General features: G+C 46.5%; 1 protein-coding gene across 3 annotated transcripts in view; it reads right to left on the reverse strand.

Moving 5' to 3' along the window:
* The window catches only part of STK32A (serine/threonine kinase 32A), a 35907-nt gene extending 15852 nt beyond the window's left edge, over positions 1 to 20055 (reverse strand). For 2 of the 3 annotated variants that reach the window (XM_076349756.1, XM_076349753.1), the window contains exons 1-6: positions 20005 to 20055; positions 16698 to 16881; positions 8866 to 8921; positions 7495 to 7646; positions 4430 to 4603; positions 861 to 898 (exon numbers count right to left, since the gene is read on the reverse strand). In XM_076349756.1, the coding sequence (XP_076205871.1) occupies positions 861 to 898; positions 4430 to 4603; positions 7495 to 7646; positions 8866 to 8921; positions 16698 to 16749 (472 nt within the window). In that variant the 5' untranslated portion in view covers positions 16750 to 16881; positions 20005 to 20055. The remainder of the gene's footprint in view (positions 1 to 860; positions 899 to 4429; positions 4604 to 7494; positions 7647 to 8865; positions 8922 to 16697; positions 16882 to 20004) is intronic. The other variant, XM_076349755.1, reaches the window with a different exon arrangement.
* Positions 20056 to 27471: the final 7416 nt, after the last annotated feature.

A 27471-nucleotide genomic window follows, 5' to 3' on the forward strand; every position in this document is an offset into this window, starting at 1 on the left:
ACAAGAGCCTCTGAAGTGGTAATGAATTCAGACACGCCTTGTCCCTGTACTGACTTTTTCCCTTCGAGTGCCTTGCTGTAGTTGCTAATGAAGGTTTCTCACAACAAGGCAGTTAGTTACACAGACTTTCAAAAAATACGAAATGACAAAGTGTTTTTCTAATGAGTTAAAAGCTAATAAATATCAGACAACTCGTCACTGCAAGAGCTTTGCCAGGACAAAAAATGTGTCTAGAAAGTAATGCAAGAATATAGTTAAGAGTTTTGCCTGCGAAAAAGACTAAAGAAAAAATTATAGCAACATCTATAATATACCCAGCCCCAAATCCTCTTCAGAGCTCCCTTCAAATGTCAAATGCTCAAGGAAAAAGAAAATACCTGAATGAAGATTATCTGTTCAACCATAATTCATTCTGTTTGTGAGCATACATTACACACAGCCTGCAATTACACGAGCATTTTCATTCAAATGATTACATCTTAAGCAAGAGCCAAGAAGGTCTTAAAATAAGGTCTGCTAGGCAACTGACCACAAGCAGCACAAAATGTGTTGCCCCTGCCAGTGCCTTCTAGAGACACCATTAGGTCAGTCAGAGGAGGTGTTGATGAAACACTAAGGCACCCCGAGAAATACTGCAGCAACACAGGGTGCCCAGCGCCCTGAAGGTACACGACGCTGCCGCTCAAAAAGCAAAAGACAGCAACCAAAGCATGAAAGGATGGTCCTGTTCCTAACTGAACTGAGGGAGAGAAAACAACACAAAATGAGGAAAACAGCAAGCACTGAAACTTTAACTTGGATGTCCTGTTTCTGACTCTGCTTTCATGCATATGCACAACCACAAAGCAACTGGCACTTACCATGCTCATCCAGTAAAATGTTGTCAGGCTTGATGTCTCTAGGAAAAAAGGCAGAGAAGGGGAGACAGCCATTAGCCTAGAAAAGTGACATGAAACACGGCTGCAGACACTTTAGGAAACCCAGGCTCCGGGCAGGGGACACGCTGCCAGAGACATCATGCCCTAGAAAGTGTCTTTGCTGGGGTTCTGGAGCTCTGATGTTCCTGCAGGTTTTGATTTAGGCATAAGAGAGTGACTAATCAAACAACAAAAGCAGAAATGGTAGTACAGGGCTATGGCTGTGAAGGCTGCTGTGGTTTGGTCTAGCAGCACCCAGGTAGTCCACCTACAACGTTAGAGCTTCTTTTTATCTTTTTCCTCCTTTTACTTCTTAATCTGTTTCAATACTATATTGAGAGCTGTTCCCCATTTACTCAGTAAAAATTATTTTTACATCTTTGTTCTAGAAACAGATGGGTTCCCCACAGGTTTTGTTCCTGAATAAAAAACAGAACAAAATAATACCTATAGCAACACTGTAGGGAGAAAACATACACCTGATACGCCAACTGTATCCACCTGAGTGACTCTACAAGACATTACCTGGTTTTAATGAGCTAATTACATCAGTCCCCATTCACCTGCTATCAGTCTGAGCCAGACACGGGGCAATTTAATGCACCATAAGGAGATATCACATACACAAGGCAGGCACACGTGCAATAACCCTGGACTGTCCTGATGCTTTCCACCAGGCCCAGGGGTTCAAAGGGAAGAAATTAGCAGGTTTAGGATTTTATCTTTAAAAATGCAATCACTAAGATAAAGTTTGAATTCACCTAGCCACCTGGAATCAAGAAAAGACAATATATCTAATTATCATGTAATAGCTTACGGTTCTCTGGCATCTTCTCACCCAGACTACTTCCAGTGGGTTATAAATACCAGTTACCTTCCTTGTGCCATCCCCCATCACACAGGTAACCTCAGGGACAGGCATCTTTATCAAGAGAGAATGGGGTGGCTTCAGGTAAGTGGCTGGTTTTCCCGTAAGCGCAGCAAAACTGTGCCACAGGTTAGAGCCAAACAGTCCAGGTGGTCAGAAGCACTGTATTTGATAGCGAAAAGCGATGCCACACTTCGTATTTTTGAGAAAATGCTAACTTAAGGAAAAAGGTTAAGAAATGTTTCAGCAAAAAGAGTTTGAAAAAAAATGGATTATTTGAATCCCTTGATACAAAAATATTTTCAAAGTTTTGAAATTAACCGTAAAGATAGGTTTTCGTGTCTCATCCAGTTTTCAACTTTTTTTTTTTCTCTTTTTTTTTTTTTAATTTCCACTGGGTCCTTTTCTGATATCACTCAGTCTGGTATGCAGCCTATGGAATTACACCAGCACAGTGAGAGCATTCCTAGGATGCAAACAATGAGCAGGGATCATTTTGTTTATTGATTATTTGTATATTTATTTTTTATAAACTGGTTATACCATTTCCTAGCCTGAAAAAATTAACAAATATTTCCCACTCTTCTACATGTAGGTGGGAAATAATTCCAGCCATCAGTCTGTGTTTGCTGCCTCTGCACAGCTTTGTTCAGACAAAATAAGCAATCACTTGCCTGTCTCCTGATGTTCCCAATTACAGATGTTGCAGTGTAATTGACTCAGCTGAGTCACTTTATCAATCTAACACCATCCCACTGGGTTACAGTGTTAAACAACTTGCATTACAGTGTTAGTTAAATAACTTGCAAATTTTACAGACTGTCATACATGTTTTGTTGTACTCAAGTCACCTTAAACTCGTATAGCTGCTTGAAATACACATTGCAGCATAAACTTTAGCTTGTCCCCCCTATATTTACAAATAACCCTCTGGGAAATCCCAGGAGTTTTGCCCCTTGGCTGTCCTCTTCGTACCTGCCCTTTCGCTGCAGCCGTAGCAGGATGCCAGCCCACCCCTCGGCGATCCTGATGGCCACACGACTGCAGGGATGCGGCTCAGAACGGGGACGCAGCCCCCCAGGCACCCTGTGCTCCCTTAGCTGTTACATCTTCCATCATTACGAGGAGCAGTCTCCTTCTCATGCAGACTCGTTCTTACAGCATTGAATCATGAAGAACCTCCAGCCCCTTAGTCCTAAAAACACTACTACTAATTGTAATACACTACTAATAGAGAAGGATTTCTCCCTTGTGCTTCCCTTAGGCCTGTGCCCCACTCACTTTGTTCAGGCCAAGCCAACAGTGTGAGGATTTACCCCTCGCTGCCCAGGACAGAGACAGCCGAGTCTGCATTTCATGATGTTTAATTCATGCTCATCCATTATTTGGTGCCGGTGAGCAGGTGCCGGGTGGAGGCGGCCAGCACAATGCCCCCATCACCGCACGCTGGCTTCGTGTCCTGGACCACAGCAGTGCACGTTGGAGCCTGAACAGGGCAGCTGGGATGGCCTGCCTGCCAAGATCAGGTGCATCAGAGTAGAAATCTATGCAGGTATAAAATAAAACAAGCAGCATGAAAGATGAGACTCCTGAGAAAGTGGGAGCTATCCCCAAAGAGGTCTGGCTCCAACTGAAGCAGAGCAAAACGTCTCTGGTGCTCTGGGGTTCTCCACAACTGTGGAGGGCATGCTACGGGCACACCAAGCATCAGCCTTTCTGCTTTCACATCTCAGAAATGGCAGCCAAACGCTACGGACATCAATAAGCGTTAATCTTCATCAGCCCTTGAATAGCGTGTTCCTTCCCTTACTAACAACCAGGATCATCTCAATTTTAAATTTTGTACCATGCTTTATTTTTACACTTTACAAGAATGCTCTTCTGGAGTGATATTTATAAATGAGATAATTTTCTCCCGGCCTTTATTAACCCTCTGCTAGTCCATCCCTGTTCATACCCCCTGTTAGCAGCTACTAAGTCAAACCCTTGGACCCCCGAGGTTTGCATTGCCCAGTACACCAGTAGGAAACAGCTGCACGTCTGTCCGTCCAGAGCCAAACCCTGCCTCTCCAACGAGGGAAAAGCTCTACCTCCTCTGTTATTTTGCAGGTCTTCAAATGTGTGGGAAGAGCTCAAATATTTTTTCACTGGCCATGAAAAATCTTAGTGGCCAAAACAAAACTCTCACCACTTCTAGAAAGCGATTTAATCTCATACAGAAAAAAGCTGTGTTTGGTCCCGTTCCTTGTCTTTCAGTGCAGTACAGAGAGGGGAGCAAAAGGGAGACACCTTCCAGTGTGACAGCAGGGGAATTCTGAATGCTAATGCCTACCCTCCCTGGACCAGCAGGAGTATTAATGAGCTACAGCTAATTAAACCTATTAGAGGCAGCTTTTTGCAGGATCAGCAAACAAATCAAATATGCTATATCAGGGCTATCCCAGAGGGAGAAATAACATGCTCCCTGTTGTATGTGAAATGCTTTTCTCTGGGAAGCCTAGTGTTTTACATAAAAGCAAACATATGTGGGAGAATATTTTGTTTAGTTCTTAAGCTTCTATTTGCCCTTTCATGTCAAAGAGGAACAAGTCTGCCCCTACTGCAGTCTACGAGCATCAGTCCACCTATGAGGTCCCCAGCTTACCTGTGGATGATGTGCCTGCTCTGGAGATAGTCGAGGGCCAGCACCAGCTCACAGATGAAGAGTTTCACAGTGCCTTCTTGGAACCGCACGTTTTGTTGGAGATGGTAACGCAGGTCCCCTCCAAGCAGCAGGTCTACAACCATAAACATATCTTCTTCATCCTGGAACGAGTACCTAAAATGGCATAAGCATGGTTCAAGGATGATAATATTAAAAAAAGACAGGTTAAGTGGTACCTCTGGGAATACTCATAACTCCTTGGAACTTTTTCACTTGGTAAATAATAATTTCATTACCTTTCCATGCTCCGTTTCCCACTGCAACTAATCTCCTACCACCTATATTCTCAAAGTAATAGAGATGACAATAATTTAGCTTCAGATCCATAACCAAGTCAGTGCAGCTTGTACGAACAACTACCAGCAGGCCCACTAGAAGAACAGGAACCCAACGTTTTTATGTCGAACTTGTTACTATCAGCCACTTCAAAAACAAAGCCACATCCAAACCCATTACTCTAATGCAGCTTGCTGCTAATTTCCTCCCCCTGACAGCTGTGAAGGGAGATGGGACAGGAGGCTGGCAGACAGGCACAGCTCTCAGGCACGTTTATCACGGGATACGAGTGGCAGTGACTGATAGCACAGACCAGAAGGGGCCTAGGAGGTGCAGCCCATGCATTTTTTGTTTCGGGGAGGACCTCATACTAACGCTTGTTTACTGCTTCCTTCCTGAATTACCGGGCAGCGTACAGCAGCTTCGTTTGCTCAGCGGTTAACAGCTGGTGCCAGCGGCTAGGATCTAATGAAATGCTTCCACTTAGGAAGTGTGAGGAGGAAGATGGTACCTCTGCCACCCGCTGCACACCGTCAGGAGAGGCTGGCCACAGGCAGCAACTAAACCAGCTGCTACTTTGACTATGGAGTGGTGCAGCTCCAGAGATCACCCATGTCACATCTCTGCTAGTGCTCTGAGAACAGTCCGTAAAGCCTATGCTGCCCCAGCCAACACTTGTGTATGTAAGATCCTTCCAAGGGATCTTGGAAGATCCCTTCACTTGCTGCAAAGTCCCAGCTGGCTGAGCGATCAGTAACTCAGTAGAGCAGTGGAAATCCAGCTTGGAGCTCTGGACAAACGCTATCTGTTCCCCTTGGGGTTCACACTCAGCTCTTCAAGATGGACATTTCGTCTTCTCCAAGCACTCAAGGGAACTAACCATAGGAGCAATGTAGAGAGGAGCCCTAAACCAGCATGCACAGCCCTGCCCAGACTCACAGCCAGTAGATTGTGCACTGGAGGCACTCAGAACCAGGCTCTGGTTCTCCTGGCAGCAGCCTGTTAATAGACCCATTTGCACAACACAACAGGGGATGTAGCTGCTATCTGCTGTTCCTCTTTAAGTGACCTCATTTGATGCAATTATTTACCAAGTGTCCCTTTGAGACAGTCTAACAATCAGCTATGAGCTTTTTTCTCATGGATTTTTTTTCTTACAAATACACCAGCTTCTTGATGTGATGAGCAGCACCATGAACCAGAATATTACTCCACACGAAGCTTGTAGTCTGTGTATCGTTCAGAGTGCAGGAAAGCTAAAGGCTATACCCGAGGCCAGGGATGACATGATAAGAACAGAAGTAGGGAAACTCAGATGATTTGCTCTGTACAGGTCTATACACATGCATATGCTGTTTAGTTCTCAGCTGGTGAGTGAGTTTTGCCTGGAACTGCTCGTTCAAGTAGGAAAGCAAAGTGTGGAGATACGTCCAAAGCTCTTAGAGGTCTAGATGCATGGTTCTCATTCAAACCCTAGTTAGAACACCACCGAATAGCAACACCATCAAAATCATGAGAGTTCACCTAACAGCACTCAAGTTACAGGAGATTTCAAAAAGGAACACAAAGTTATTCAAAGACTTGTGATCTTCAATATGTTTTAGCCTCATTTTTTGTGTTTAGCATTGATAAGTTCTACCTCATTCTAAAAATAAATCCAATATCCAATAAATGTAATTACCCACCACCCCAGAGGAATCCTATAACTACAGGATGTTGGCCACTGGATCATGTGGTGTACGAGACCACACCACTTGAAATGTTACTAGTGTCCTAATAAAATTAATCTGGCAGACTCTAACAGTAATAGTCGTATTTAAAATTCCTTTCTACTGCCCCACTGCAGGAAAACATGCTGAATCAAATGAAAGGGGAAGAATCAGTGCGTCTTTTTTCACTCAGCTGGTCAATCCCATTGCTAATGGTTGAAAAAGGATGATAACCAGAGCATGTAGGTCGCATTTATCAACTACTCTTAAAGGAAAGAGACTCTTTTATGTATATGTTTCCCCTATAGATATATGGGTTTCCGCAATAAAATTTGAATGGTGGTATTTTTCTGTCAGTAAATTCAATGATAAATTGCTTTTATCTTTGCTGATTAGCATCAATTCAGTCAAATATCAATAAGGTATTAAGGCAGTTTGTTTAAAGCACAAAATAAACCACAAAATCAGAATCAGGAGGTGATGAGAAGAAAGCACTGCCAAGGGAAGCCCTGCGAACAGAGCACTGCTTGGCTATCAATCCCGTGCTGTTACTGTGTGGTCCTGGGAACTGCTCTTTGTTGCAAAAGAGCACTATTAAATAAAACTGGGTTATGGTAACAAGCAATACCTGCCCAGGAGGAAACCACAAGGGAACACACGAATAAACTCTCTTGTGCTTGTCTGGGGGGGGACAAAGGGGCTAGCTTCTTGTTTAATTAAACAAGATTCCCCTGAAACCAGAGCCCTGGTCAGTGGAACAGACAAGGAGCCCCACCTCCAACAAAGAACCACGGGACTGGTCCGCAGTGCACGCACACGCGTTCTCCAGAGCAATCACAGGCAACCACTGCCACTCGTGCCCGGCTCGGCAGGTGGCATGACACCCGTCACGCTGCGGATGGCAACACACCAGCTGCTCCCGAAACTGGCTTGCAGCAGAAAAGTGGGCCAGTCTGGTCTCAAAGGTGTCTCTAACTGACAATGCTGACTCAGCCAGCAGGCAAAGGAACAATATCTTACCATAAATTAACTAAGAAGGGGTGCTCCAGGCCCTGCATAATCTGCAGCTCCTTGAAAACATTTCTCACTTCATTACGCTCCACGCACTTTTGTTTATTCATGTATTTCATGGCATACATCTTCTTGGTGTCATTCTTTTGCACAACGCAGACCTAAGTGAGCAAATCAAGGGATAAATCAGAGATGATTTGTCAACAAATTGAGGCAGGTAAAACACGGTCCACACGAGCGTTCTCCAGTGGCTTTAGCAAAGTCCACACTGCTAAGTCACAGCTTCATGTACTGACGCTGCAACGCTGGACATTGCCAGTAAATCCCTCACCCAGTTTTCAGCCAAAGAAGAAATTTCGCTGGGGGGAAGGTGAGGGGAAGGAATTTGTCACCACAAAGATAGGAGATAGGGAATCGTGCACGAGTCAACATTTTATTTAATAGCCCTAACTAATCTTGGTTGTGTCCATCCCTCCCACACCAGTTACTGTTTGGAAGAGTCCTTTCCACCACAGAACTACAGGTTAGTTGGGGAGCAGCACCTGATCTCCCCCTTCTTGATAAGTTTCATTCAGCTGACAAAGAACCTTGGGCTTTGTTGGAGGGGTATTGGGGTTTGAATTTTAACCCTTCTTACAGTTATATTTCATCAAATCTAGAAAGAAACATTGCTTCAGTGAAAGACTCAGAGCTTGTAAAACTGCAAAACAAAACAGACTGGTTTTTCAGACTTGTTTCCACAACAGTTTATGAGTTTGGGATGAATTTGCAAAGTTTCAGTTAACCTGTTTTGTTTCGCCACCAAATAAATCTCTTTGTTTAGAGATCTTTGTCGCACTCCGCACCTAAGACACACCCCATTTCTGGCATGAGAGTGCCTTTATGTGAAGAGGCAAATGACCTTCTGGAATTCTGCCAACGTATACAAGCGTGGAATTCCGTAACAGCATAAAAATAAAACCAATCTATGACTGTAACCTGATGCTTAATAACAAACACCGTGTTTCACAGAGAAATATCCCCTTAAAAAAATTGCCAGACCTTTCATGCTGATTGTAGTTTTTTATTAAAGATAAAAATATGATGTTCAGTGTTGCTTCGCTGGGGAATCTTAGAAAATGCTTATCCAGAAACATAATGAAATTCAGCTCATTTGATTTATCAGTATCTCATTTTAATCTCCTGTAATATAATTTGTGGCTACGGAATGGATGAGGAATGGGGCTGTGATTCCTTCTTGATTACCAGGAGTTGAAGCTCAGGTCAAAGCTCATTGACAATGCAGGGGTTTATTTCTTTACTCTCATGTGAGCCTCTAATTCGCCCATTTCTGTTACATTTCCAGCTGTCCAAATGGTGATTAGTTCACAAAATACTTACTTTTCCAAAGCTGCCCTTCCCAATAGCTCGCAAAATTTCAAAATGGTCGAAGGTGACTGCAAGAAAGAGCAAACACTCAAACATTAAATGGCTGAGCAACCGTTTGATGATATTACATTATTTCTACTTTTTTTTCCCTTAAGATAAGAGCTGAGAAAAACAAGGGATACCCTAGCAGCTTTCTGTTGCTTTTGGAGATGTGGGTGCTGTTTAAAACTTGGTGTTTAACAGGCTTTTTTTCTTTCCAGCTCAGCTGCAAAGGCAAGTTCCCTGGGTCAGCCTTTGTCAATGGCAGATCAGGCAAGGGAACCATCCAGTGAATGTTTTCACTCTGCCCTGCCTGTTAAACATGAAAGTCTCATCTTATTCCTGCTGAAACCAAATGCAAAGAATTTTAGTCCATCAAACGTTTATACCATGTGAAGACGTAAATGGGCAGCTGGATCTTCATATCCTTGTGGTATTCTAGACAACCGTTCGATAACTGTGCAAGATAAACACAGCAACCCTGGATGCAAGCTTCGCTGCCACTCAGCATCCAGAATGGCTGTTTCTGCTCAGAAGGGAAACAGAAGAGCAGCAGCTTTGCAGACTGCGCATTGAAACAGGGAGGGGGGAACGTGAACACGCATTTCACTTCCCCGTCTGGCCTCTGGCTGGAGATGGGGCTGGGAGGTGGACATCTGCACAGCAAGGGAGAATGTTTTGTAAGTGCTAATCTGAAGGACCCTACATATCAAGTGTTTCTGATCAGCCAGGGTGAAGCTGCCTGTGTTTCATCTCAGGCAATAAATAGATCCAGAGAAACAGCAAATCAAATTACCATACAGCAAATTCAGATTAACTGTACTGGGTTCAAACCCTGCTGCCTATTGCTGGATGAGGTACCAGAGCAATGATTACCGAGTTGAATGCTCTGAATCCTGCTAATGCTTCTCCAAGACGTTGGTGCAGCAGCGCTGTGCCCTGCAGCCATCAGCTAAGGAAAGGTCACGCTCAGGGATCTGGTCCTTAACTGGCCACTGCTGGCTGAACCAAACCGCATTGAAACACTCATTCAAGGCATCAGAAAAAGGCCTCTGATAGATTTATAACAACTCATCAGCTTTAATTAGTGTGACCCCTGGAACTGGGAGATACCACCAATGTGATGGGCTTGAAATCGCAGAGTTCATTTGCCTCGTGCCCCTCTTGTTTCCCCACTGGCAGAAGGGGCTGGACCCTGCGGCCGGAGTCACGGCTGCTGGCAGCCAGCGCAGGGCCGCAAGGGAGTGCTGTCACCTCCACCAGGACCATGGGAACCGGCAAGCACCAAGTCCACCTCTGCCTTGCACACCCTGCAGCACCCTCCATTCCCTGCTGAGGCCGACCACCACCAGCTAGTTTAACGACCATCTCAGAAGGCAACCAGCGGCACTGCTCTCAGTGCCGGTGTCCAGCTCTCACGGGCAGGTTCAGCTCTCAGAAATACCTGTCCTTTGTAAACCCCAGCCTCCCAGGAGGTCTGCCTTGGGGCTTTTACCGTCATTACCCTATGTTAGCACAAACATCTGGGTGTTCTGCCACCAAACAAGACTTCACACTGCCTCCAGCACTTTGCTAAACAAGAGGAAAACCTCAAGGCCTCTTTCCCTTTCCACTTCAAGCGAAATAAGAATGAAAGCACTTGCTGTACAAAGAAACACAGTTATGCCTGTGCTTGTCCACTGACAGCAGCCTCGGGTACCCGTTGGTGCCTTTCCAGCCGCAGTCTGCAGCTCCAGGCTGTCAAACCACAGGCTGGGCTGTGCTACCAAAGTTGACCTGGTGCTCGCTGCGGGCTGCCGACGGGGTCTTTCCGAGGCGCAGGCTCTAAGCGGATGTCTTGCATGAAAGCCCTGCCTGGTAGCTCCATTGGGTGCCACTGCTGTTGCCCTCTCAGGCTGACCTGAAATACTTCAATTACGTTCACACCATCCCCGAGCAGACAGGTCTGAGTGCGCCGAGCCCCCCGGCCCCCTCACTCTGCCATGGCCCACCGCTCCGGCTCCAGTGGAGCTGGAGGACTAGGCTGTAGCCTGCTCAGATCTTCCCAGACATCTCTTACTGTAACAGAGAGCTCAGACATACTTGGGCTCCAGCTGTGCCAGGCGCTAAAGTGAGTACTGGACCCACACACCAAGTGTCAGGTCATCTGGGGAGTGAACAGGCACAGTCACCTTGAAGTCTTGTTTTCACAGAAACACGGGCGCGTGAGCAACTTGTGCTTCAGGCTACAGAGCTTTCCCTCTCTGTACTTTCCGAGACCACAGGTTGTCTTGAAAAGTGCAACTCTCAACATAATTGTCATCTGCTGCTTTCTTCATTAACTGAACTGAATGACACAGAAACCAAGAGGCGTTTGTCCTCAAAGCTTTTTATCAGATGAGATTGCCAGCAAGGAAGCTGTTGTTAATCACTCTGCCACAGCAACAGACGAATCCTCCTCGTTACAGACTTGCGCATGATACTGGTCAGAAATAAACCCATTTTCCTCGGGACACATCCTGCCTCTAAGCTAATACGAGGATAACAGGACAGACACTTACTAACTAGATCCTTGCCACCACACAACTATAGGGAAGTGTACTCATATTTTGCTAGTGGATTTTTTTTTTTAAATGAAATGCATGTATTTTCCAAAGAAATTAACCAAGCAGACTGGGTTTCATTCAGCATAAACATTGATGCATGAGGGTCACCAAACTGCCATACGGTCCACTGAGCCTGCCCAAAATTCCTCCAAAAGAAAGGCTGAAAACAGCCACTGCATACCTGGCCAGGAGTGTAATACCCACTGGGTAACCCATTCTCAGAATAATTTTTTAAAACAGGCACGCTAAATTAAAAAATGTGTCCTTTTCATTGCCATTATCTTTTCAGGTAGGATGCCACTATCTAACCAAAGCAAAGTTTATGGTTTCCAGCTATAGCACTTGGGAAAAAGACTGGCTTTTAGGCACAGAAGACCTTTTTCAAACCTGGTGCAACAGCTGCAAATATCAGAGCTAAACACAAGTTGATGATGATTGAGTTTAACTAGATCTGTTTACCAGTTAGACCACCTGAGAGAAGGGTAGTGGATACCTGCAGAATAAAAAGGGAGAGTGAAGATGCTTATCGCCTACAGGGAAAAATGAGAGGGGAAAGAAGCCCTCTGTGCCCACTATGGAGAGAGGTACCTGCAGGAGCTACATGCCGTACAACCAAGCCCAACCAAGCGGGGAGAGGGGACTCCCAGGTCCCAGGTGCTGGGACCTCACATGGGGCTCTGCAAGAGGGGGGCAGACCACGAAACGCAGAGGTCCAGCCAGACATTAACATCTGGAACAGCTGCAAATGCAGAGCAGTTAAGCCAGCAGCCAGATTTTGCATGTTAACACCCTCTTCCTCTATTGTCTTTTAATAGGAATGCTTTCATGAACATGTTAACACCCTCTACCTCCTTGCCTTTTAATATTAATGTTTTCATTAACATTTTAAACACGGGTCTGTTACTGAGCTGGTTGTAAGAAAACTAAATTGCATACTTTTTATTTAAGACTCTCAAACTAGGTATGATCACATTTTAACCTCTCTCTGTTTTAGCTTTCCTACCATCCCCGATTTTCACAGTGAGCCAGTCCAGAGTCTCACTTCCAAAAAGTACTGAAATTTGTGGTGTCCAAATCAGGAACCAAACACATGCTCTTCATCCTGAATCCACATCTACAGATTTGACAAGCCTCATTTCACTGCCTGATGGCATCTAAAACAATGAAAAAGCCAAAGCATTTGCCCTTCAGAGACAAAATTCATGTGATGTGCCAACTCAGACAAATTATGTTTAAGAGATGCCAAGGAAGGTAACACAATTGCTATAAAGAACCAACTGAAGCATAAGCATGAAATACCATTTTGAAAGCAGGGGTCGTATTTCTAAACTCAGGTTCAAGGAACAATATTTAGATTAAAAAAAATACAGAACCTAACTAGCCATGAAAAATGTCCTCATCAGAGACAAGTCAACCCTGCCAAAGCCCCCAGACTCCATCTGCCAAGTGGAAGTCAATGATTCAGGGGGCTCAGGTCCTCCCATCCCTGTCGCCCACCCCTGTACAGCTAGCACAACATCACACGGTCTGTTATGACTCGTCTTCCTTTTGTCACTGTAATTTCCCCCATTTTCATTATATTTCCTCCCTCCCTTCCTTCTCTGATCTGCAGCCTCAGGAAAACAAGCACTACCACAGGATCAGGAATGCTAATGCAAGTCCCTCCGTATCAGGGAGCCGAACTCAGCACGGATCCAGGCAGAGGAATAAAGATACATCTAACACTCGTCTGAGTCCCAGGGCAATTTAAAGGCAGAACAGCTGATGGTGGAGTAGAGAGGACACTTGCAAAGGACCACAGAATGATGTATGTCCATCTCACCCAGCCATTGTCCTCACCTACTACCTATTTCTGCTTTATCTTCCTACAAATTTGGCCAGCTGGGGAGAATATCTGGCTGCCATCCTCCAGGACGCTTTCCACACCCTTTTGCCCAGAAGCAGCTCAAACAAAATCCGGCTTTTAACATGGTCTCATCCTGACTACATCAGGAGAGGAGATCACCTTGCAGCACTGAACCTTCGTCTGGTTATTACATTTTCTTTTTATCTCACTAGCTTATTATCCACAACTGTGCCTACTCAGAGGAAACGCCGAGAGAAAAATAATGCTGTCATCCCACTTCAGCCGAAGGCAAACAAAGCCCCTTTGAGAAGTCCATCTCAAAAAAAAAAATCTCAGTGCCACAGAAAATAGTCAAATTATAGCAACAGCAATTTGGAAAAATATGCAAGAGGTGCTATGACTATGTGTGCATATCAAAGGCCGACGGCAGCCCGAGCGAGGCATAAGCCCTACTGCCCTGTTGTGTGCCACCTGTCTCTGCACGGCAGAAGGTGGTCCACGCTCCACAGAGCGAACAGGCGAGCTGTGGGAGGAGAAGGGAGCCCACTGCTGAAGAACAGAGGCACAGGAAGGTGAATTAATTTGCCCACGGCTATTCAGAAAACTATGGCACAATATAAATCCAGATGTTTTCACCCTCGAGTCAGCTCCTTGACAACCCTGTTTTGCAAAAGGTTTCACCTTGTTGCAACTGCCTGAGTATTCTCCAAGTCTTTTATTTTTATTTTATTTTTAAGCAAATTGAGAGGTAGTATAGAGAAATGAAATCACTGAACATTACAGCACGGTTCTCTGACAAGCAGACCCAATTCTTTGGTGCAATGGCAAAATGCTTGTTAGTCCGGGATGTTTCCTCCTCCCACCTCCCCTGGCAGTGGGTCCCAGCAATGTCCCCAGTAAGCAGCATCTAGCAGACCAGCAGATGCAGCTGCAGCACTGAACTGCCAGAGGTGAAATTCGGGCTGCGAAGAATCAGGTGCCTTCCTGGCACCGGAGCACTTACACCGTTCATGCTATTGCTGTTTATATTTACACAGGTCCCAAAGGAAAATTCTCTCTATGGCACAGCCAAAGAGGTGGGACCGCTCTCCACCGGCTGCAGCCCAGTGAAGTGACCTGCCAGTGTCATGGAGCAGAAGAGCCGTTGTGCTGCTTCCTGTTGTACCCAGCAGCTCTTATTTCAATTTTAACTGAAATTAGAATAAGGACAAGATTGTGACATCTATGGTGATACAGTCTCTGGTCACAAATTTGCCAAGATAATGGAAAACAGCTGGGTTTCTCTCCCCCCAGTATATTAAAATATGACTAATTAGAGAAAAAACGTGCTACCACTTTTTAAATTTGGGCAGGGCCATGAAAGCACAACTGCACCGGTCTGGATACTGTATCTGGGTGCAAGGGTGACCCCTAAGCCTACTGAAACTCAACAGATCAACACTGAACCCCTTGAGATGGTAGGACTGGGCCTTTCCCTTGACTTGCCAGCACGACACACAAACGCACCAAGCACGGGGTATGGTGTTTCACACTTGGAAAGCCCAGCGCCCTTTGCCACAGAGCTAACAGGGGCTTCCTATGCTGTCAGGTTTTGTTTGCTGAAACCAAGTCCTTTCCAAGCACAGAACTGGCTCTCATAAGAAATCACCTGTCCGAGAAGATTTACTGCCCCAAGGACAGTCACCCTGCACAGGTCACTGCATTGCTCGGGGTATTATTTATTTCTCAGTCACAGGAGTCACACCGCACGAAGCATGTCGAACCCAGAGAAAGACTCAGCAGAGAGACCAGCCACCCCAATGAAAATTCAATTTGTTACAGTCAGTCTCACAGCCAGGACATATCACCCCAAGGAAGGTGATCAGGAATGTGAAAAGTATTAGTCATCCTGAGCTAGCACAGGTCGTTATTTATGAGAGGTGCCAATACTGAGCATTTAGATGCACGAGGAATAAAATCTCCAGGAAAACCTCACAACACACATTTCTTTTGCATTAAAGTAACTGGCAAAAAAATATGAAAACCAAAGAAAAATCGCAAGCAGTTGCATTATCCATTTGGGAACAGCAGCCAATCTAGCCAAACAGCCACACACACGCAGCTGGCATTGCGGGTGCAGCAGCGCAGAGCGTGAGGACCGAGCGATTCGCCGGCTCCCTTTGCGCCTGGAGGGCGACAGCAGCAAACGCAGACCCCAAAGTGCGAAATCTTCTCTGCGGGATGACAAACCGAGGCACACAGGGAAAGGCCAGATCACAGCAGGGTGGTTTGGGACAGTGAGGGGAACATGCTGCTGCACAGAGTCACTTTTCCCTTCCCCAAGCAGCCGCGTGCATTGGCAGCTGCACACAGAGACCAAACAGCAGGTTGGCCACAGCCTGGGGCAGAAGGCTGTCGTACCACGAGCACTAACGGTGCTACTTGGGATATAATCACTGCCTTTCCAGAATGAAAGCGCGTTCCTCCTCGAGACCTCTTTCCTCAAGGAGCTGAGTGAGAAAGACCAGGTTTTGGCCAATGTCCCCTCCTTTTCCCCTTACGTCCCCAGTAATCAGGATTACGTCCTCCCTGAATGGAGTTCTTTCCTTTGGGACAGCAGTTTATGAGTCATCTAGGTTCTCATATATTTTACTTTTATTTGTACTTGTCCACATATGCATTTTACGATTGTACCCAGGTGAAAGCCCGTATGGCAGTTAGCAAGCTGACTCATGCAACAGGAAATATATTTATGGAACAATCTTTTAATGACTGTCTCTATAATCTTGGCAGCATAGTGACACTGGCCTCCAGTACTGCTTCCAGCAATGTATTCTCCTTTTCCAGCCGACCAAGCCCGTGTGCTGGTCTCCCGGTGCCAACGGGTAGAGCTTCCCAGCTGGGCAGCCACCAGGAACCTCCACCTCTGCTGCTGCTGACCGGGTCTCTCTCGGTGGCCCTCCCACCAAGCCCAAAGCAGGGATGGGAACACGCATCACTCAAGTTATCTTCCCACCACACTTCATACCAGTCCTCCTGATACTGTGATCTCCAGATCAAACCTCCCCTGCCTCCAGAACAGCAGCATTTCTTCCCTGCCTTCGAAGCGCCTGGCAGTGTGTCCCAGAGACATGTCAAAACCAAACGTCTGCCAACAGTTATTCTCCCAGTGCCTGGCCGCAGAGAGGGGAGGTGAAAGGACCACCTGACACCTGACCACAGCTCTGCAGGAGACCAAGGGCATGCTGCTGCTGCAGACCTTGACACACCTTTGCTTAACCAAGACGTCCAGGTGTTTGGAAACCCAGCACGGGAGCTGGTGGTGACTCTCAGAGTCACAGTTTCTACAGTGGTGGACTTTGTAGTCCCAGACAACAACTAGGAAAGGCTCTTACCATCTTCGTTTTCATCGAAGGGCGGTGACTTGCTGGAGGTGTTTGCTCCCATGGTGTGTTCAGCCCAGGCTCAGCTCTCTCCACTTCTCTCAGTTACGTTACCACCCTTGAAGCCGGTACCTCCAGGATGGTGTTACCCACGGGTCACTCCTAGCAGACCTGGGCAATGTTCTGCTGGTGCATCCTGGAGAAGGCAGAAGGCAAAAATTCATCATCATTCAGGATTAAGAAGCATTTTGCAGCTTGCAAATTTCTCACTGGAGGTTCACTGCTCTGGAGACAAAACCGAGTATCGGGGAAAAAGCACATTATAATGGAGTTTACTAGAGAAACCCAGTAACATCATAACCTTGTAACCTAGACCAGGACTGCTGCCCACTAAGGGAAGTGTAGAAATAGACTAACAGACCAAAAGATCTGAGGATCTGGCTCATGTTTGCGGTATCATCCAACATATTATATTTTGTAGCTTCAATGATGACTAATTGTAGTGAGGTCAATATCCAAAACAAATGGACATAGTGACTTGGCTAGATAAAATCAGAAAGGCACTTTTGACTACTAAGGTCACGTGGAAGTGTAAAAACTATGTAAGAAGAAATTCAAAGTGTCAACCTTTTGATTTAAGTTGTTACAGAAGTCTCTCACTTGGGACAAAATTGTACCTTTTTTTTTTAAATGAAAAGATTTCATGGAAAATCAAGGTGTAGTTACCATTCAGTTTCTTCAAAACTTTTTTTGGATATGAACTATGAACAAAAAAGAAAACCTTCTTATTTATGGTTCAGTGCTGGCTGCAGTGGCTGGTTTTCCTCTTACACTGCGGAAGGACAGGTCTGTTCATTAGCAGACAACAAAGGTTTTAATTTTCCAATTCTCCCCCGAACGTGTATGTGTATACTGGAGCATATGATTCTGTATAGATTAGTGACACTCACAATAGCTTGAATGATCTTATATGGGTACAGTAGCAGTTTTAAGTGTTTACATGCAAAGCACCTTTATATGCTTATTTTGATACTGACATCCCTGTGAAATACACATTTATTTCTTGTTGGAAGTACAAAGACCTAAAAGAATAAAATGAGGGAGTAACAGTGCAGCACAATCTGGACTTTGTTCAGCCTGGAGTGTTCTCCAGGGCATTCGTATTTTCATTGAACGCTTAAGGATGCAAAGCAGCCTTACTCATTTTTCTCAGATCTACAGTCTGGAAACACAGATACTGAGTAGCTTCACTTTTTTACTTTAAAGTAACAAAATCATGTTATTGAAGCACAAAAGGGAGGAATCATTAAAAAAATGTTGGAGAAAAGAGAATTACTGGGACAGTCTTGGGAACTGGGACTGCCATGGGATGCTGTGGTTCCCTGCACCAGCACACTCAACTCCTTCTCTCCGGCTAACTTTATCTCCATCACTCAGCCAGGAACTCAGCTCTAACCTCACGCCCTGGGTCAGGATGATTACCTTAAAGCAAGTGCCAAAGCTTGCCTGAAGTTTAAAAGCAACCCCTATATTTGGGTGTCTTCCTGAACTGGGCTGCAGTGATGTAAAATCCATCCCCAATATGACAATCCTGGGAATCCAACTGTGGATCACACTGCAGCAGCTGCCAAAGCAATGTATGGCTGACTGCAATGGTATTCCATCCTCCCCGCATCAGCTGGAGTTGAGAGGACTCCCACCACTCCTGAAAGTCTCTCCCAGCACTAGCAAGAGGCATCCAGAACAGATCAGAGGCAGCACACAAGGCACTCTCTCTCCAAGGCATCTTACAATCTCAACTGCAACCCACCCACCCTGCTGTGGTTCACGTAGATCTCACTATTCCCAGCAAAGAGCAGGGGACTCTGCATTTCTCAAAAGGCCAAAAAAACCCAGTGCAAACTATTAAAAAACCTAAAATCTTGATTTCTCATCTCAGAGAACTGAAACAAGATCCAACAATAAAACAAATGAAGCAGCAAACGTTTGCAAGCCTTATCGGTGCCTCTGAAGGGAACAAATTGAGCCTTCAGCCTGAAACAAAGCCATACCAGCACCTCTTTTCAAGCCCCAAAACTTACTCTTCAGAGGAAGAATACACCTTCAGATGTAATAGCCACAAATCAGGTTCGCATACTGATGCTTCTACATCACAGTGGTCTTATTGGTGTCAACCAAGGTCAGCTGCTCAAAGAAATTTTCTTGTATAGGAGTCTGTAGCTTAATTTATTTTTGACAATATGTCAATACATAAAAGCTATGAGGAAGGAGCGCAGGTACTCCTTGAAGTTAAGTTAGTCTGAGTAATAACTACTAGGATTTGTATCTTTTAAAGTGTACCCAGGGTACGATAATGATACATCTTTTCCTGTTTCACACTGCAAAGTCACAAAATGATTAAAATCATTACTTTCCCTCGGGCCAAGACGACTAATGCTTCCACGTTAACTTCATGCTTGTTGGACCACTCATTGTTCCACGAGCAGCATGGCAGCAGCTCCACTCATCAGTGGTCCTGGGGTGTCATCAGCCAGTCTGGCAGCCGCAGCAGAAATTTTACAGGCATGAGAAAGCAGCTGCTTGGGAAAGCCCAGGCTCCCACCTCCAGAGCCAGGCAGCACACCTTCACACTGCCAAGCATACTTTATCCTCAACGGATAAATGTAAAACTAAAGCAAAGCAGAGGAAAAGTAACCACCTGAGTCGCCAGGGTTTTACACTCACACTGCAAGCAGGCTGTGCTCTTAAAAGAGCTCAGCAGGACTAAGGAAAGGGTTAGACATTTATACAAAAGGTGAGCAGCTAGTTGCACTGTTAGAATTATCACTGATGGGCAACTACTGAGCATCCTCAGAAGAGGACCACTAACTCAGAGGGGTTCACCTCTTCATTGCTTAAGTACTGCTTTGGGGCGGGGGTGTCGCTGGTGTTCTGTTGAACAACTGAAACGGGGCAGTAATACAGCAACACATGACATTATCCTATCACTTTTGTCCCAGCGAAACTAAAGATTATTCTGAACTCTTCCGCAGCCACAACGAAGTTCAGGAAGGATGAGAGCAGGTACTATCGGTGTCACCTTCGGTTCTCGCCCCGCTGGAGCCCTTCCTCTGGCAGCTGCCCATGCGGCTTCCCAGCCTGCACACGCTTGCCCTACTGCAGGCAGTGACGAAGTGATTGCCTGCAAACCCCACGTACTCCAAGCTGTCGCCAACAGTAAGCAAGCCCCCCCACGCCCCCCCAAGCCGCGGGGGACGCAGATCAACCCGGGGCCGATGCAGACCGCGATCTGGAGAGCACAACCGGCGAAGGAACCTACCTCGGGGAGGGGAGGGGGCCGCGGGCGGGACCCAGCAGCCGCCTGGCGCAGGCGGCAACAACCTGCGGCGGGGGCCGGGAGGAGAGGAGCCCGGGAGCCGGAGGAGCCGAAGGAGCCGTGGCAGCCGGAGGAGCCGCGGGGTCCCGGCCGGGGCACCCGCCCCTGGCGGGAGCTCCCCCTCGGCGGCCGCGGGAGGAGCCTGCGGCAGCGCGGGCGAAGGCACACGCGTGGGGACGCGCCCCGAACACGCTGCCGCACCCACGGGGGACGCCGCGCGGCGAGGAGGGGCCCCCCCGCCCCCGGGCGGCGGCTCTGCCCTGCGGCCGCGGTTAGCGCCGACCCAGCTGGCAGCGGCTCCCGACTGCAGAAGCCTCAGCGGCACACGGCGTCTCGTAACCACTCCTCAGGTCAGCACTTCAGCTACGCCGAGACATTTCCTGCGGCCAGGGGAGGGACGATCTTGTCTGATCATCCTACCACAACGGAAAACCTTCCGCCACTTCGAGATGCGCTCCCGAACTGTTCCCTTTGCTGCTGGTCAATCTGGGGTTTATTCCTTATTTTTAACTCATCTGATGCCATAGATTTTTATTGCTTTTGATAAGGGAAGGGTCAGGCTCTGAAACTCCCCCCCACCTACCCAGGTGTATCCTGTCTCAGAGCAAGGAGTTACCCTCTTTGGGAAGGGGTCAGTCCCACAGGGTGCTGAGCACTCTGCCTCCAGCCCAGCCCAGCTAACTCCCTAACTCTAATCACCGCCAGCCCCCCTACCTTCTGGGGGATAGCTCACACCCTGGAGTAAAGCAAGGTCCTGTCTGAGCACAGCCTAAGTTATTTTGCTCTTTGTAAGGCCGAGTCCCAGTGGGCACGCCACCTCCTCTGTCCAGATGCATTCCTATTTGAAAGGATCCCATAAGAAGGGAGACACCACATTTCCCATCCCATTGTCTGTATTCTTTGGACACTGGCTTTTCCTCTCCCATTCTTGAGTGCTTGGAGCAGGCTCAGACTCCTGGGGCTCCTAGGGAGAGTGGTCCTCGCCCCAGCACAGCTACAAGTCAGAGTAATGACTCAATTTTAGCCCTATTCATGTATTATTTGGAGAAGAACCAACAAGCTGAAACACAGCTTGGGTTTCCCTAAAACTCTCTGAATTTTAGTCAAATGCACCAAATCGTCTGAAAAATAAACACGCGGGCTGCAGAAGAAGAAAGAGGCTGGATTCACTGCAGAGCTGGACCAGGGGACACTCGTCCTCACCACCCAGCCCAGAGCTAAGAACACTTACCAGGGCTCTGGAGACAGGTCAGCTCTCCATCAGGACACCAAGTCCCGTCCCTGGAAGATGACCTGCACACCCCTACAATGAGGATGGGGAGCCAGCAGTTATCGCACAGAAATAAAATAACAAAGTGGCTGAAATAAAAGCATCTCTGGTGGGTAGGATAACAAGTTCAAGCTGCAGGGAATGTTTAATGATTTATCTACAGCTCCAGCAACGCGAGACGCCCGAGATTCCCTTCCCTGCCCAAGGCCAGATTTTACCTTTCAGAGCATCCACCTGTGGTCTTTTGCATGTTCAAAGCCAGCTTCTCCCAAACAGACTAAAATTTGCTGGATTGAGGATCCCATTTCATCTTTCACATTAGCAATTTAAATGAAATTTGAAAACTTTTACCTTAAGTCATTAGAATTCTTTTCTAAACATTATTCTGAAGATTTTATTTTCAACGAAAGTTAGAACCTGGGACAAAAACAGTACAGTTAGTGGCATCAGAAGTGAAAATGTTACAAAAGTATTAATTTGGAGTTGTTCTCTGCAGAGTGGGTCATCTGGAGAGTTTCAGTATCTCTGTACGTTGACAGAAATAAAATATTAAAGCTGAATTCTGGAGCAGGCCAAAGAAACAGCAAATGAGAGGGCAGAAGGCAGCTCTCCTGCAACAGCTTCTGAGGAACAGCCAGCCTCTGCCCCCCAGACCGGCAGCGGAGCATGTTCCAGCCCAGCTGTGGCTGCCCGGCCACCGCTGGGAAACGGGAAAACGCTGCTCGTCTCAGTGCCGGTTGAAAGCTGGCATGGGATTCGTTTTCCATGGCAAACAGAGAGCCTCATCTCCTTCAGCTGGGGCTTTGTTTAGTCTGCAATAAAAAGAGGGCACACTTAAAAAAAAAAAAAATCAGTAAAACTTTTCCCCCAGTTTTCTTAAGAAATGGAGCTGTCCTACTGTGTCAACTCAGAAACAGGAGGCATGTCCTAAGTAGAGTAATTTTTTCAGTGGGAATAGAAAAAGGGACTGTTCCAAAAGCAGACACCCATTTACTGAACTAATTCACTTACCTGCGTAACAGGCTACCAGTCTACTGCACAAAATAGGGGCATTGTATACAGATGGATTAGGGAATAATGAACTACAGTTCTCTTTTCTGCTACCCACAGTCATACTCACAGCCTTCCTTCATTTCTACTGACACCTGTTTGTCCAACTTCAAAATTTAGGGAAAGTGCTGGAAATTTCCTCTTATATGCAATATATGGCATCCAGAACTGTCTCAGCTGAATCCAGAGAACTACCTGCCTGAAAGGAAAATGAAGCTACTGCCCGGCCTATGTGTACCTATGAGCTGCATGTCCAAAATATGCTTTAAACATTACATCAGAGCCATTTGTATAGATTTTCCTTGGTTTCTTACAACAAAACCAACACTTCCTAGCAGGTAGACCCAAGAGCAGCAAGACCAAGAGGAGATCAGGATTCAGGCACACAGCAGCAGCAGATACCCTGTCCCACTGCAGACTCCCACCATACAAGGACATCTCTGGGCAACAGACGAAGATGTGCTCCTGGTGACGCATCAGAGCTGGGAAGCAGAAGTGAAATTCCTAGATGCAGCAGAGTTCACTGCGGAGAAGAGGCAGTGGTGGGGTGTGCCTGCACCAAAACATGCCAACCAGAAACTCGGGGAAGAGGAGTGGGCTCACCAAGGCACCCGTCATGCGGAACAGCCAACTCCAGCTTTCCCTGGTTGGTGACACGGGGCCACTGCCCGACCGTAGATCTCTGGTGCCTTCTAACGGAGAAGAGGCAAGGCTGATCCCTTTCCTTCGAGATGCTCCTGCGACAAATCAAACGCCCTCTGCGCCTCTACCAGCATACCGAAATCCTTCCCTCCCACCCCAGCCTGTGCGCACAGGACAAAGCCCCCAGGCTCTGCAAAGGTCTGAGGGATTGAAGCACCGAATTACTGTGTCCTGGTTTTGGCAGGGATAGAGTTAATTTCCTTCTTAGTAGCTGGTACAGTGCTGTGTTTTAGATTTAGGATGAGAACAATGTTGATAACAAAACGATGTTTTAGTTGTTGCTAGGTAATGCTTACACTAGTCAAGGACTTCTCAGCTTCCCATGCTCTACCGACTGAGAAGGCTGGAGGTGCACAAGAAGCTGGGAGGGGGCACAGCCAAACTGGCCAAAAGGGACATTCCATACCATGGGATGTCATGCTCAGTACATAAACTGGGGAAAGCTGGTCGGGGGGGCCGCTGCTCGGGGACTGGCTGGGCATCGGTCGGCAGACGGTGAGCAATTGCACTGGGCATCACTTGCTTTGTATATTATTATTATTATTATTACATTATTATTATTTCAATTATTAAACTGTTTTTATCCCAACCCATGAGTTTTTCTCACTTCTACTTTTCCAATTCTCTCCCCCATCCCACCGCAGGGGGGGGAGTGAGCGAGCAGCTGTGTGGTACTCAGCTGCCGACTGAGGTTAAACCACGACGTACTGTCACTGAATTAAAACCAAAAGTTTTATTCTCTTTTAGTCTTTTACAATTTTAACTATTCAGCCAACTATATTTTTGTTTCAAGTACCAAACTAATTTTTAGCAATGGCTTACAAAAATAGAGAAGCTTAGCCATATTTACAGTATGTATTTCCTGGAACCTTAAGCCCTAAAAGAAGTGAAATTATACTTAGCAGCCATATCTCAGCTGTAACCCTCTGGTGGACTTTAACATTATGGTATGTCTTCCATGTGTCAGATTTTAATATCCATTGCTTGGCATCTCCTGTGGTTAAAGTGGGCTCACTTTCACATGAGTGCCCAAAGCTTCTACTGAAGTAGAGGTATTTTGTATGCTTTGCAGGTGGATGCTTGTTCAAAAGTATAGGTATTGATATACATACTTAATCGAGCTTAAAACTAGTATGTTGAATATTTTAATCTACTTCATTTAGTTTCCCCACTGCTTTCAGCCCACCAAAAAACTCGCTGCAGGGGCCTGTATCCACTCAGTGCTGGAGGGGCAAGGTCTCCACCCAGGGACAGCAATTCTGCCATTAGCCACAGAGGGTCACTACTGACTGAGGCTCTCCTTTCTAGGGCTAACACGGAGAGCAACATCTTCTTGGTTCAGATACCTCCACCCAGAGTCATCACTAGAAGGTGAAGTCTGCTCGTGGGGAGTCACGAGCAGGGAGCCGATGGCTCATGCTTCTTAAATCCCCAGCGGCGGCAGCTCCTGGAGCCTGTTCCCTTTGCTGCTCACGGCCCTACACGGAGGCGTGGACCACCCAGGGCTGCCCTCCACCAGCACTGTCTCTCCCACAAGCAGGGAGCGAGGTTTTTCTGGATGGGCAAATCTGTCCCTGGTGTCAGTTGACCCGTCTAACCCATATGGAAGCAAAGACTCATTTACTCCAGCTGAGGATCAAACTACTGTCTATTAATAAACAGACTGCAAACCCTCCCACGGGGCGGGGAGGAATGATATTATTCCTCTGAAGGGCCCTTGAAAGTCATGAGAAATGAGATTTGCTTAAGAAAAATCACAGGAGGAGACTCCTTCTCCAAGGACACAGCTTCAAGTGTGACAGTGCACAAAAAGATCGTTGTCTTCAGCAGATCATGTGAAACAGTGCCAATATCATACATTGGCTTGAATAAAAGGCTTTGGAAAGCTCTAGGCAGAGATGGATAAGCTAAACAATGAAAAGCCCTGTTAGGGTTTGGAGGGGTTTTTTAGTTTATACTTGACAGATGCATTTGCTACCTTTATCCTCAAGAATCAAAATGGTCCACGCCTGGGAGGTATAAAGTCCAAATTCCTCCCACAGCCCAGAGGACTTGGGTATGGGTGTTTCCTGTCTATTCTGTGTCTTAGCTTTAACCAGAAAAGAATAAAATATTAAACAATTTGGGAGATGGGGGAGTCAATGTAGCAGAAGTTTTGCTGCTGGCATCATGGTATCTAGGATGTCAGCTGCATCCCCTGGGACTTCTTGTGTCTCTGGCCCTGGGTCAGGATTGTATTCTTGTACCTCTATTCTTGTACCAGGACTGTGTTGCAAAGTGCTCCTTTACCTCACTGGTGTGTCAGAGGAACCCAGAGCCCACGAAGGAAGGGGCTTCCACACCACCAGTTGCTACTGCCAAAAGTGGAAACCATTTGGCTTCTGTTCACCATGTGCACAGCTCGCTCACAGCTCTTCTAAACCCTGTGCAAACATCCCTTTTGGGCCTTCGGAGAGACAGCGCAAAATAAGAAAGGAGACACTCAAGCACTCCCCCTGCCATGGAAGGAACTGAACCAACCCCTGCTGATTGCAGCACAGAGCTGGGGATACTGGTTAGACAGTATTCTGCATGCTTCTAATTTTCAGACAAATGTTTCCTTTAAGGTGAGAAAGCTGCACTTCCAAAGCGAGCAATCTGCAGCAGGGTCTTCCCTGGAAGAGTGTGGGGCCCATACACTTGCTAGTCAGCTGTTCCCATTCACCTTCACAAAAGAAAACAATCTGTTCTTGTTAATTTTTTTCCATAATCACCTTGTACTACAGCTTGATCTTTTTCCTTCTTTCTTTAACCCATTGTTCAGCTTCCTGAGTTCATACAAATGCAACATAATTATTCCCCAGAATTTTTAGCAGGAAAGGCTCCTGTGCTGGTTTTGGCTGGAGTAAAGTTAATTTTCTCCATAGTAGCTAGTATGGGGCTGTGTTTTGGATTTGTGCTGAAAACAGTGTTGATAATACAGGGATGTTTTCACTATTGCTGAGCAGTGCTTACACAGAGTCAAGGCCTTTTCTGCTCCTCACCCCACCCCACCAGCGAGCAGGCTGGGGGGGCACAAGAAGCTGGGAGGGGACACAGCTGGGACAGCTGACCCCAGCTGACCAAAGGGATATTCCACACCAGGTGACGTCATGCCCAGCGTATAAAGCTGGGGGAAGAGGAAGAAGAAGGAAGGGGGGGACATTCGGAGTGATGGTGTTTTGTCTTCCCTAGTCACCGTTACATGTGATGGAGCCCTGCTGTCCTGGAGATGGCTGAACACCTGCCTGCCCATGGGAAGGAGTGAATGAATTCCTTGTTTTGCTTTGCTTGTGCGTGCGGCTTTTGCTTTACCTGTTAACCTGTCTTTATCTCAACCCACGAGATTTCTCACTTTTACTCATCCGATTCTCTCCCCCATCTCACCGGGGGGGGGAGTGAGCGAGCGGCTGGGTGGGGCTTAGTTGCTGGCTGGGGTTAAACCACGACAGCTCCTCACTGTCTTTTAGGAACTGCACATCGAAGCAGTAATGACATGTCTCCACTACCAGCTCCTTATGCACTATACGCAACAGGAATTCTTCAAAAATGCTGTTAGAATAACACTAAGGGACCATGTGGCATTTCATCAGTGCCCACTGAAGAACCACTAAGGCGTGCTTGGGCTTTTCAGCATGCAACACTTTATGCTGCATATGTTCATATTAAAGTTCAGCTGAGTGAAATATCAAATAGCTGTTATGTATCGGAACAAAGCATACCTCGGAAAGCTCCTTAAACAAGCACAAGGCTTTATCCTCAGTGATACCCAGCATCCTGTATCTGGTTTCTGTAATAATGATCCAAGTAAACTGAGCTTGCTTTTTGACAGGCATCATACTGTATCAGCCTCAAGCTGGTTTGCTCTGGATGGCTTCGGTCATCCTCCACCATTTCAGGGTAGGACTGACCCTTCTCCGCCGTGCAGTATGCTTAGAGCATGCTCAGACTGAAATACGTCTAACTGATAGCAGAATTTGGTCGACAAGTAACAGGTTCTGTCCCTGGGCTGACTGCTTAACTGCAGGCCTGAAAGGCAACGGAGGGCATTGTTGGGGTTAAACTAATCTCCTCCTGCACAGTTTTAGCTTTTGACATCATGTTAACAAATGCAGTTAGAGCCCATTAACAGCACCTTTAAAAACCTAAAACATCTGCTAAATCATTATCAGAGCGCAGCCATGTTTTCCCCTTTCAGTTAAACTGCCTTAAAAAAACCCTGAAAACCAAAAAACAACACCCCCCAAAAAACAAACCCTAAAAAACCAAGAAAAGCTCTAGCGAACACTTTTGAGCAAAAGACAATTATGTCAGTTAAGAGCTGCTGAAGATGAAACTTGCACTTCTGTAGACAGACAGCCCAAGTCACT

This window comes from Aptenodytes patagonicus, chromosome 12 (genome assembly GCF_965638725.1).
Source record: "Aptenodytes patagonicus chromosome 12, bAptPat1.pri.cur, whole genome shotgun sequence".
Classification (NCBI taxonomy): domain Eukaryota; kingdom Metazoa; phylum Chordata; class Aves; order Sphenisciformes; family Spheniscidae; genus Aptenodytes; species Aptenodytes patagonicus.